General features: G+C 37.2%; 1 protein-coding gene across 1 annotated transcript in view; it reads left to right on the top strand.

The window, feature by feature from the left end:
* DNAH17 (dynein axonemal heavy chain 17) overlaps window positions 1-13305 on the top strand; it is a 288979-nt gene that overhangs the window by 37864 nt on the left and 237810 nt on the right. Inside the window, exons 12-14 of the mRNA XM_074260267.1 lie at window positions 7248-7516; window positions 8223-8418; window positions 10771-10917. Of these exons, the coding sequence (XP_074116368.1) occupies window positions 7248-7516; window positions 8223-8418; window positions 10771-10917 (612 nt within the window). The remainder of the gene's footprint in view (window positions 1-7247; window positions 7517-8222; window positions 8419-10770; window positions 10918-13305) is intronic.

The following is a 13305-nucleotide window of genomic DNA, read 5'->3' as shown; positions in this document are numbered from 1 at the left end:
TCTGTCTCCATTTAACTTTCACCAAAGATCTATCATATCAAACTTTTCTAGTATTCTATTTACCTCTTTGACTTCTTTCTTATTTATTTTGTGGTTTGATTTATCTAATTCTGAGAGTGCAAGGCTGAGATCTCCCACTATTATAGTTTTGCTATCTATTTCTTCTTGTAGCTCTCTTAATTTCTCTTTTAAGAATTTAATATTGCACCACTTGATGCGTATATGTTTAATATTGATACTGCTTCATTATCTATGCTACCCTTTAGCAAGATAAAATGCCCTTCTTTATCTCTTTTAATTAGATCAATTTTTGTTTTTGCTTGATCTGAGATGAGGATGGCTAGCCCTGCTTTTTTGGCTTCACCCGAAGCATAGTAGATTCTGCTCTAACCTTTTACCTTTATTCTGTTTGTATCACCCTGTTTCAGGTGTATTTCCTATAAACAACATATTGTAGGATTCTGGCTTTTAATCCAGTCTGCTAACTGCTTCCTCTTTATGGGGGAGTTTACCCCATTCACATTTATGGTTAAAATGACTATTTCTATATTGCTTGCCATCCTATTAATCCCTGCTTATGCTTTTCTCCTTTCCTTCCCTCTTACCCCCCTCCCCAGTATTAAACTTGTGAGCACCACTTGCTTTTCACAGCCCTCCCTTTTTAGTATCCTCCCCCACCTTAAAGTTCCTCCCTCTATTTTACCCCTTTTCCTCACAATTTCTGTATTCCCTTCCCCTTAGCTTACTCCTTCCCTCTCATTTTTCAATGAAGTAGAAGGAGTTTCACCATAAATCGAATATGTCTATTGATATACACTATGTTCATCCCCCTCCTTTCTTTCTCTTATATATAATAGATTACCTTTGCCTCTTCATGAGATGTAGTACCACCACTTTACCCATTTTTATGATATAATTTCCTTTCCACCTCTAGTTTCTAGGACAAATTATACATGTGTTCTTTACATATCTTTATGGCAGAAATATAGTTCTCAAGATTTCTTTTTACCTTTTTAGAACTCTCTTGAGTTCTGCATTTGAAGATCAAACTTTTTGTGTAGATCTGGTTTTTTCATCAAAAATAGATGGAATTCATTTATTTCGTTAAATGTCCATCTTCTTCCCTGGAAAATGATGCTCATTTTCGCTGGGTAAGTTATTCTTGGCTGCATACCAAGTTCCTTAGCCTTTCAGAATATCATATTCCAGGCCCTTCGTTCCTTTAATGTGGATGCTGCTAGATTCTGGGTTATCCTTTTTGTGGCTCCTCCATATCTGAATTGCTTTTTTCTAGCAGCTTCTAATATTTTTTCCTTCATCTGATGGTTCTTGAACTTGGCCACTATATTTCTTGGCGTTTTGATTTTAGGGTCCCTTTCAGTAGGTGATCAATGAATTTTTTCAATGTCTATTTTACCCTCTGTTTCTAAAATGTCTGGGCAGTTCTCTTTGATAATTTCCTGGAAAAAAGTGTCCAAGCTCTTTTTTTCCTCCCATTTTTCAGGGAGTCTGATTATTCTCAAATTGCCTCTCCTGGATCTGTTTTCCAGGTCTGATGTCTTCCCAATAAGGTACTTGACATTCTTTTCTATTGTTTCATTTTTCTGGTTTTGCTTGACTGCTTCTTGGTTTCTCCTCATTCATTTCTACTTATTCAATTCTAATTTTCAATGATGTATTTTCTTCATTCACTTTTTTTATATCTTTTTGTAATTGTCCAATTGAAATTTTTTTTTTTTTTTTTTATTTTGTACATTCTTTTTTTTTTTTTTTTTTTTTTTTTATTTTTATTTTATTTTATAATTATAACATTTTTTGACAGTACATATGCATGGGTAATTTTTTACAACATTATCCCTTGCACTTACTTCTATTCAGATTTTTTCCCTTCCTCCACCAAACCCCTCACCCAGATGGCAAGCAGTCTTATATATGTTAAATATATTACAGTATAATTTAGATACAATATATGTGTGTAGAACCGAATTTTTTGTTGCACAGGAAGAATTGGATTCAGAAGGTAAAAATAACAGTTTACATTCATTTCCCATTGTTCCTTTTCTGGATGTAGCTGGTTCTTTCCATCATTAATCAATTGGAATTGGATTAGCTCTTCTCTATGTTGAAGAAATCCACTTCCATCAGCATACATCCTCGTACAGTATCATTGTTGAAGTGTATAATGATCTTCTGGTTCTGCTCGTTTCACTCAGCATCAGTTGATGTAAGTCTCTCCAAGCCTCTCTGTATTTCTCCTGTTGGTCATTTCTTATAGAACAATAATATTCCATAACATTCATATACCATAGTTTACCCAACCATTCTCCAATTGATGGACATCCATTCATCTTCCAGCTTCTAGCCACTATGAAAAGGGCTGCCACAAACATTTTGGCACATACAGGACCCTTTCCCTTCTCTAGTAGTTCCTTGGGGTATAAGCCCAGTAGTAGTATGGCTGGGTCAAAGGGTATGCACATTTTGATAACTTTTTGGGCATAATTCCAGATTGCTCTCCAGAATGGTTGGATTCTTTCACAACTCCACCAACAATGCATCAGTGTCCCAGTTTTCCCACAGCCCCTCCAACATTCATCGTTATTTGTTCCTGTCATCTTAGCCAATCTGACAGGTGTGTAATGATACCTCAGAGTTGTCTTAATTTGCATTTCTCTGATCAATAGTGATTTGGAACACTCTTTCATATGAGTGGAAATAGTTTTAATTTCATCATCTGAAAATTGTCTGTTCATATCCTTTGACCATTTATCAATCCAATTGAAATTTTAAGTGAGTTTTTTTTTCTTCTATGGAATTTTTTTTCCATTTCATCAATTTTATTTTTTAGAGAGCTGTTTTCTTTTTCCAGCTCACTAATTTTATTTCTCAATGATTTGATCTCTTTATCCACTCTGGATGACTTCTCCAGGCTCTCTTGCCAAGCTTCCCTTTTCTTTTCCCATTTCTCTTCTAGCTCTCTTTTGAGAGCCTTTTTGATTTCCTCTATGAGAGTCTTGTTTAGACAGTCTGCTTTTAGTCTCCTCAGGGTTTGAAGTCTGCTCTCTCTCCATACAGAAGCTGTCAATGGTTAGAGCCCTTTTAAATTTTTTGTTCATTTTGTTAGAGCGGAACTGAAGAAAACAAACTGACAAAGGAGACAATTGGTCTGTTTGGGGGGGGGTGGGGCTGGATGGTGTTATCAAGCTACCTCTACAGACTGGGGAGACAGCAGCGAGGCACTAGCAGGACAGTGATGGTTGCAATGCATCTGTGCTCTGAGGCTCTAAGAAGGCACTGAGTCACTCCAGGTGGGGAGGGGGTGGCCGGTTCCGAGAGACGCTAGCTTTCCAGAGTTTTATTCTTTACCTCCAGTGTTTACACCTTCTCAGCTGATCCTGGCTTGCTGCCAAGAAGGAATATCCACACTGGGGTAAAGGTCGTTCTGCAGAAACAGCAGAGATCGAACCCCTCCCCCCTCCGGTCTGAGCAGTGTGATCTGCCTGCCTTGATCTTGCTCCTGCCCTCAGCCTGTGCCCAGTCTGTTCGTCCCCTCCCCCGAGCAAACACAGACCTTTTCTGGCAAATTTCAAGGATGTCGTCTGTTGGTGATTATTTGTGGGTTTCTTTTCCAGTAAAGCATTAATTCCAGGGCTTGTCATGAAGTAAATTCTGAGAGAAAACGTGGAGCTCAAGCAGCTGTCTGCCTCCACGCCGCCATCTTGGCTGGAAGTTCGGAAGCCATCTTGTACACTTTTTTGAAGAACTAGACAAACCTAATGAAAATAATAAATAAGTTAAGGATCTAATCAATGTAATTCCACAGAATGGATGATAAGGTCTAGGTTTAAGGAACCAAAATGAGATTAGGGTTTCTGGTGGTCAGGGAGTTAAATGTGTGGCAGGTTTGGGGTTTAGGGAACCAAATGGAGAGGTCTGGCTCCCCTGCAATCCCTTGGGATTCGGCACAAGGATAGGGAGTTTTGGTGACTCCCTTCTGGCGGTGCAGAGGTTCTTTGTAAAGGAATTTACAGACCCGAAAACCTAGATTGATAAAAGAGGTTTATTATGGGGATTGGAAATAAGGTTAGAAATCCTGACAGAGAGGTTAGGAAATAGGTGAGGAAAAAAAGAGGATGTCACTGGAAAGAATATTCCAGTGGACAGAGGCTCCTTGGCATGCCAAGCATGGAGCTGGCATATTTGGAACCTCTGCAAAGAAAGGATTTTAGTTTGGCTCTTTTTACAATGGGACCTTTAGCTGAAGGGAACTTGTGGGTGGAGTCTCAAGTTGGCTCATTGCTGGGTTTCAGCTTGAGCTGGAATTTTTTTTTTTAATAATTTTTATTTACCAGATATGTGCATGGGTAATTTTACAACATTGACAATTGCCAAACCTTTTGTTCCAATTTTTCACCTCCTTCCCCCACCCCGAGATAGCAGGTTGACCAATACATATTAAATATGTTAGAGTATAAGTTAAATACAATATATGTATACATGTCCAAACAGTTGTTTTGCTGTACAAAAAGAATCGGACTTTGAAATAGTGTACAATTAGCCTGTGAAGGAAATCCAAAATGCAATAGAGGGACTGGGAATTCTACGTAGTGGTTCATAGTCATCTCCCAGAGTTCTTTCGCTGGGTGTAACTGGTTCAGTTCATTACTGCTCTATTGGAATATATTTGGTTCATCTCATTGTTGAAAAGGGCCACGTCCATCAGAATTGATCATCATATAGTATTGTTGTTGAAGTATATTAATGATCTCCTGGTCCTGTAGAGCTGGAATTTGAATTGAATTCAATGAGTTTCAGGACTGAGCCAACCCCACCCAGATAACAAGGATGAAACTATTTGTCCCTCGGGGCAAGGTCCTTCACTGAGGCACAGTTGAAGCAGATTTTCTCCTTCAAGGATTTTTTCAGAGTTTCAGAGACCCTCTTCAAAGAGGTGATAGACTAATATGCCGAATGAAACATACAATTCTGGGCATGGACAATATGAGAATTTGTTTTGCTTGAAGTATCTGATTTTGAGTTCCACACACAAGGGCACTTAGCCAATTTTGTTGCCTGCCTCATGTGGCTCTATTATGAAAAATAATCTAATCTAATTAATATTGACACTCCATCCATTGATGCAGAATATTATATAGAATATATGGCCAACACCCTTGGAGGCTTTCATTTAAATATTAATGTTAATAAATTCATTAATATTATTTAATGCTAGCAAATGCAACATTAATAAAGAGCAAAAACTTAGAAACTGCATTTAAAAATTTATACCTATAACATTTCCTCCTCCTAAGAGAGGTCCAGAAGAATGAATCTCAAGGAAGGAGAAATTAAGGAAATTAGTAGTTTTAACTAAAGTAGAAGTTACTTGCAATGCTTTTAGGATATAGTTATCATTTTCAAAAAATGTTTGCAGTAACCTTTTCACTAAATGCAAATCAAATTTTGATTTATATTTGTAGTTTGGGGCTCCATGGATGCAACTAACTTCCAATTTCAGAGTACTTTGCAGGCCCATACTCCTAAAGCTTTAGTTCATGACCAGTATGTTTTGCTAGAGTAGATATAATTAGCAAAAAAAGCAAAGATATTTATTTAGATGAAATCATAAGAACAATTATAGCAAAACATTTCTCCCAGAAACCTGGGATGAAATCTCCTACAAATAGTCATACCATCAGTGGGAAGAAGGGGCACATATGCTCTATTTGAATTCACTAGTAGAGAGGCATATATATATATATATATATATATATATATATATATATATATATATATATATATATATATATATATGTAGGGACACTTGAATTCTAGTCAACTCATACTTCTGATGTTTCTTTCCATGATATTTTCACATTGCAACCCTTGGACATAGAATTTCCGCTTAAAAACCACTAGGAAGAAATTCCTCTAATAAGAGATTCCTGATGAGACATCATGGTTGATAGAAAGGGGAAAGAGTGATTCCCTCTTAACAAAAGGGATTCTTTTTCTTATGTAGTTCTTTGCTCTGCTGCCAGAGGCCACATATTCCAGAGCTATTTCCTGTATCAACTCTTTATCTTAAAGGATGTTTCTCAATTTTTAAAGGACAATGGATCAGCTTGGCAATTCAATGAAGATAACACTGACCATGGAGTCAAGAAGATCTGAGTTCAAATTTGTCCTCATACACTTGACACATACTAGCTGTGTGACCCTGGGCAAATCACTCAATCCCAATTGCCTCAGCTCTTCCCTCACCCCCAATTTTTTTTCAAAGGCTGTCAAAGTTTTTGCTGATTCTTAGTAAGACTATGGTTAGTTGTCTTCTCACCTCTTCAGTTTTGATGGAGCACTTTTTCACATCTTGCAAAAGAGTCAACAAGGTATAAATTCTTTATACTTTTGAAACATTAACACCTTATTATCTGATACCTCTTATCTCCTGTGATTTCATCAGTTGGGATGGGGAAAAAAATCAAATGAAGATTTTTCCTGATGAACCTTCTCCCATCCCAACACATACACCCTACACAATACATAGATTTTTGCTGGCCTTTTCCATATTTCCAGTCATCTTGAAAATGATATAATTTAATGAAACAGCACTATAAGAGTCCTAGACTACTAATGTGCTGCTTATATGCTGCTCCTTAAAAACTTTTTTTCTCTCTCTCTCTTTTTTTTTTTTTTTTTTTTTGGTCCAAGACTGATTTCTTTAGTTAATACAGCATGGTGTGGTAGAGAAAAATCCTGGCTTTAGGATCAGAGTCCCCTACTTTCAGCTTTGCTACTTACTAGCTAGCACAACCTTGAAAAAAACTAATTTCTCTTTGAATCTCAGTTTCTTCATCTGTAAAACACTAAGGTTCCTTACAGCTCTACATCTGTGGCCCTACTTTTTTTTTTTTCTCTAGACTCTAGATTTTAGGATGATAGCTGATTTACATCGTGGTCAGTTTCATCATCTAGTAGATGAGGGAATTAGAGTGATCTCCAAGGTTCTCTCTATTTGTAAAACCTGTAATTCTATTAGAGAAAAGAAAATGTATGATTAGAAGAGAGGATTTTATTCATTCATTACACACATCATCAAAAAGTAAATTTAATATTTTTTTTAAAAGATCAAACAATATCTTATGAAACATGGGATCTTCAATAGCTACAGAACTAAAAATAGTGCTAGATGAATAGGGAATCAAAAGTTTTTGGTAAAATCTCAATATCATCTCTTTATCTTTCAGTTATTATACATGTTTGGGGCACTTGTCGAACGGCCTCTAATATTGAGGGAAGTAGTTCCCAAGTATACAGTCTTATTGAATATGTTTGATGCTGAATTGGATAATGGCAAAATTTTGTATGATGCCCAGATATTGGCTACGAAAGAAGGAGGTGGCGTCCCACCAATAAATATAAATATGCCTCCTATTGCTGGACAACTGAAATGGAGCCTGGAGCTCCAGGAAAGGCTTCAGGCACCAAAGAAGGACTTCAAATACATTGATCATCCGTAAGTCATGATTTCTTGGCTAGAAGGGACACCAAGGCCCTGGTAGTGGGGTGTGAGGACAGCACGGATCATTAATATCAGCAAATTAATACCCAAACCTTAACTTCAGCCAAATTTTTCAGTTTCATCTTGTATCAGATTTTTATCTATCAGTGGTTTTGAAGAAAGAAATCTGGATCCTATTAAGAAATCCTAGGCTTAAATCCTAGCTCTAAAACTTACTACTTTTGTTACCTTAGGCATGACATTTCCTTTCTTTTAACTTCAATTTTCTACAGCCATTGTTCAGCAATGACATGAGACTGTTATCCCTAAAAGTCCCTTCAATTCTAAATTTATAATTCTGTAAGACAAATTTGAACACCTCTTTCCTTTGCCTCTTTACTTTTAGCCACTTGTTAGCATATAGAGAAATGAAAAATGACAGAACTCTGTTAAAGCACTAGTTGGATTAGTTGACTTTCTAACTCTTGAGATTCTGTGGTTGCAAGAAGACCCCTGGGGAAATAAGGGCCCTGAATGATTCACAATCTGCATAATCAATTCCTGAATGAATTGAAAGCTGAGTGATAGATGATAACATTCTGAAAGCAATCATGGTTTATATAGGTCAAAGGGATTCTCTAGCTTTTTTTTTTTTTTTTTTTTGGATGCATCATATAAAATCTTATGCTGTTTTTCTACTTATCTGAAATTCTTAATATAGGGTCATGTCCAGTGCAGAGGCTAAGGTGATCTATCAAAAATATGAGGAGATGATGGCTTTACTTCAAAGCTACCGTCAGTCCATTTACAAGCAGTGGATAGAGCGAGTGGATGAAGACTGTCACTTTAATTTAGGACAGCCCTTGATTTTGAGAGATCCAAGCACAGGCCTCATCCAAGTGAACTTCAGCAAAGCGGTTGGTAGCCATCTTGCTGGACTGGGTTTGCTGGAGGGATGAGTATAAAAGTGCAATATGGGAGACATAAGATTTTTGTTATACCTGGGGGGTGATTATTTTATGATTATATGTAAAATCCTGAAAACAAATGTCTCTGCACAAAGTATTTGGAGGAGGAGTTTAGAAATATGGGCCGTAAACTATCACAATAGTGAAAACAGCTTCAAACTGTACATAAACAGGAAGCCTCCAAAAGAGCAGATGAGACATGTTCAGAGTACTGAAAGATAGCTTACAATGTTTGGAGGAGGCAGCAGAACAGGTGATGGAGAAATAATAGTAATAATAGGTCTGATCTGAGATCTTGGAACCTAGGTTCTGTGCTCTGGCATAATAAGAACATAGGATCAACACTTGCCAACTTGGGGAGGGGGTGGGAGCAAGGGAGGAAAAAAATTAGAACACATTTTGTAGGGATGAATGTAGAAAGTTATCCATGTATATATTTTAAAAATAAAAAAGCTATAATTTAAAAAAAAACCCACAGAGGATCTAGATTTGGAGATGGAAGTATTCCATCTAGTACCTTATCTAGTCACCTCATAACAGAATATATGTTTAGATGCAGTTAGTGGCAGTGCAGAGAATTGTGGGAATCCCCTCTGGTCGACCCAGGTCCAATGTGAAAAAAATTCATGAACCTGAAAAGGCAAAAGGGAAGTTTATTGGTCTTTGAGAAAGCTTTGCTAGGAAGACAGACTTTTTAGTGGCAAAGTCCTGTCAGAGAAATAACAAAAGGTTATTACTGATAAGAAGGTCTCTTCACAGCAGGCAAGAGTCCTGATAGCTGTGCCAAGAAGAGAGGTCCTTTGGCAAAGCAGTCTTCTACTTTGGACTTCTGCAAAGATTGGAGTTTAAAATTATCTTTTTATAAAAAATCTGAGACTGAAGTTTCAATTGAATGAGATCTCTTCAATGCAGTCACTGCCCCCAGGCCTAGATTTCCAGTTGAATGAGGCCACTTAAGTTTGAGCTAAGTAGGGAATGGTACTGGGCTAATCTTAATGAAACCACTTAACTGCCCTGAAGGGTGGGTCCCTATCAGGGGAGAATTTCAGAGTTCACCCCAAAAGTCAAGGAGGATAGTTTCAGGGTTCACCCCCATCAGATTTGAAAGGGCAATAATGACAGAGATGACTTCTACTGACCCAAGGGAATAGGGAAGGGGTTCAAGAAGTTAATTCTCTTCTCAATTCCTTTCTCACCCTGGTTATCTGTGGTCTGCTCTCCTATGTTACTTAATTTTAATCAGCAGTACATTTCTGGCCTCCATCCTTTTCTAATTTCTTGTCCTGGCTTTATAGTTTTCAAGAGTCTTCTGCAGCTGCCTCCTTCACTTCTTGTCAGTGGAGCTGGGCTGATTCATGGGCTTCAGCTCAACATACTGGGGAGGGGTACTCTCCCCACATGTGGTAATCCACATGAGCTAATGCTCAGGAGGGTTAGCCCCAAAAGTGAAGTACCTAAAATCCCAGTGATCCTTTAGGGTCAGGGCTGTGGTTATAGGCAAGTCTCAACCCTACTTGAAAACTTAAAAAGCAGTTAACTCTAAAAGCTAAGTAAGACCCTGAGATTGCAGTTGTCACAAGTATACTAGGGCTAGCTGCCCCAGGCCAGTACAAGATTTATGGGAGTGAAGGGGAGAGTGAAGTAGGCTAGAATTGTGTCCCCCAGATCTTTGGGGTATGGGGGGAACTGGATTAGAAAAACTCTGAATCTCAACTCCTCCTGGCTCTGGGGAAAGCTATCTGGTTCCCATGGGAAACACCCACCTCCAATTGATCTAGGAATTGCTTTGGTCAGGGAAACAATTACCACCCTTATTGATTTGAAAATTAGCCCCTCAATTGCTCCCTAGCCCCAAGCCATAGAATCAAGGCTCTGGCTATCTTCCTAATCAGGAAGCAGTTCATTAAGAGAGCTGCTCAGTGAAAAATGAACCCATTTTTTGCCAAAACCTGGATTTGGAGACTGGGATTGCGAATTCTGCTGTTAAGGTATCTCACCCCTCAACATAGGCATGAGCACCCAAAATAGCAAATTGATGAGTAGTTGTTTAGTAACTTTTTTCAGTAAAAGTGATAATAGATTCTTTCATTTATCTCATTCCTGTATTTTTTTCCTATTTCTTTCTTTTTTTGTTTTTTGTTTTTTGTTTTGAGTTTACTGAATTTGAGAACTTTTTTACTTATATTACTTTTTGGGGGGACAGGGGAAAGTAGGAGAAGCTAACCTTAGAAAAATCTTACCATCTTTCTAGAACTAATTGTAGCCTTTTTCTCTGATTTTTTTTTTTTTTTAACCTTTCAGTTAGTGGCTGTTCTGAGAGAGGTCAAGTACTTGAACTTTCAGGAACAAAAAGAGATCCCAGGGAGTGCAGAGACTCTTTTCTCTCAGAATGAAACTTTTCGAAAGTTTGTGGGTAACCTGGAACTCATTGTTGGCTGGTATAATGAGGTAAGTGGTATATTTGTAAATATATGTTTTTTCTCTTAAATAATAACAACAATGCCCCAAATGGGTCATTCTGGTTTTCGGGACATGTCACACGCACAAAGATTAGAGATGGCCTGTTGTATTCAATTCAAGCAAATTGGTTGGGATAGTGGAATTTTAGAGTGCATGGAGTAGGAAATAAAAGTAGTGATAAGGTACAAGAATAGAGAGAAAGAGATCCCCTAACAACAATGGGATCCCCTTGGCCGGTGGCAGGCTTTGCAAAAGAATTCACAAACCCCAATGACTACAAGCATGAGGTTTGTGGCAAAGGATGGGTTTATTTGTCCTAAGAAGCCAGTTTGCTAGGAAGCCAGACTTCTTAGTGGGCAAGGAATAATAGCAAAGGTGGGTTGTACTGAGAAGTAAATATCTTCAGTAGTGCGCATGATCCTGTTAGGATTTCTGTGAAGATTTGGGGTTCAAAATTGCCTTTTATTTAGTCTTCTAAGGCTTTTTGGGGGTTTTCCCAGGCCTCAAGATGGGAGCAATTGCTCCCAGGAACTAATCTCCAATTCAATAGAAAGTAGTGATTATGTCCCTGACAAGATCTCCAATTGAATGAAACCACTGTTGTCTGGGAAAAGTGTGCTTTTCCCAGGAGAGAGCTTGAGACCCCGAATCACCCTTCCCCCACATATTAAAGGGGACACAGTTTCAGGGCCCCCCAAAGGTTAAAGGGGACACAATTTACATCAGTAGGAAAGGGCCAAGTTGTAAAGTTTTTTATCCTGGATGGAATAAGAGAACCACAGAAGTGTGGAGGAGAGTGATTTGAAAATCTTGGGAGAACTTTCAAATTTCTTGCTTAGTGCCTCATTTGATGATAAGGCTCCTTTATTTCTAATGTATTATCTTCCAAGAAATGATTTCAGTATGGCTTTGAGAGATACTGGAGGCAGCTAGTGACTCAGTAGATAGAACATTAGGTCTGAGTTCAAATCCAGCCTCAGGCACTTCCTATCTGTGTGCTTGTAAAGTGGTGGTTTGTTATGCTGACTCAAATGCTTGTTCATAATCAAACAAAAAGTACCTTTTAATTAATTGTGAAATGGAGAAGGTGTGATTCACTTTTAAATATTGCCTGTGAATGTTTGCTTTCTCCCTACCAATACCCTCATCAAGGAAGTCCTAGATTGTATATACACAGCTCTCAAAGATTTTGTACATATATGGGAAAGAGGCAAATAGGGGAATAGAGATTGATGTTCTCTAGGCTTTTTTTCCAATATTAAATAGGGTCTGATGTGATATATTCCTGTTACACATACTTTTTATACAGATCTCTCAATCCTGTCATAATTGTATCATGTCCATCACAAATCTCTTCTAAACATCCATTTAAGAAGGCTGCTTTTTCCATATTTATTCTCATTGGAGTCATTTTGTGGCTTCTATATTTTTATTTTCTTTCTCTAGGATTGTGGTGATCAAGTCCACAAGTGTTGGCTCCAACAGGTTTGATAAAGAAAACAGTTTGCTTAAAAGTTTTTCTGCAAATATTTTCAATTTTTCGTTTTTTGGAGCACTGCTTCTATTTTCATCTATTTCAGCATACTTGGGATGACTTTATTTTGATATCCTTTCTTTAATCTTTCTTTAAATTGGTTTTAGTTATCATTGTTTCTATTTGCTTTATACATCAATTCTCTCTCCAATCATCTGTCATCCTTCTTCATAAGATCTTAGAGATGAGTTTATCTTTTAACAAGGTATTTTGTTTATATCCATCTCTTTCTATTTGACATATAAATACAACATTTGCTGCCTAAGGTATTTTGGAGTTCTTTTTGGATTTGTTTTGATCCATTTCAGTAAGCTACATAGTATTAATGTCATTTCTCTCTTTGGTTTTCAACTACTTATTTAAATAGTTCTGTTATAAATAGTTGAATGATATGTCATTTATTTTTCTCTATATTCTTTCTCTTTACTTTTTATTAATTTTGAACTTAGCTGTAATGAGTCAGTGTCCTAACTGTATTCATACAGCTGACTCAAAGTTAATTCCAAAGTTAATCAAATATCTTTTAAATAGAATAGAATGTTTTTTCTTATTTCTAGTGTTACTTGATGCTAACAATACCCTCTGCATACCAGTTTATTTTAAAGAAGGTGCTCATGAGGTAATCTATAAATGTTTAGGTTCTTTCCTTGTTTCTGAATAATGCTTTTTCACACATTTCTCCCTATCCTCATCTTTTCCCATCTTTATATTGGTCACCAATGATCAGAGTATATGTGTATTTGCTTTGGAACATTTTGTGAAGTTTCTTTTTCAAAGGATTTTAGCAATTGATGTTATTCTATAAGCTGCAATTATTTTCAGGGTGGTTTTTGTAAGTGTTT

Source organism: Sminthopsis crassicaudata, chromosome 4, assembly GCF_048593235.1.
Source record: "Sminthopsis crassicaudata isolate SCR6 chromosome 4, ASM4859323v1, whole genome shotgun sequence".
NCBI lineage: Eukaryota > Metazoa > Chordata > Mammalia > Dasyuromorphia > Dasyuridae > Sminthopsis > Sminthopsis crassicaudata.
Note: the sequence above shows the minus strand (reverse complement) of the source record. Positions and strands in the feature narration are given on the sequence as shown.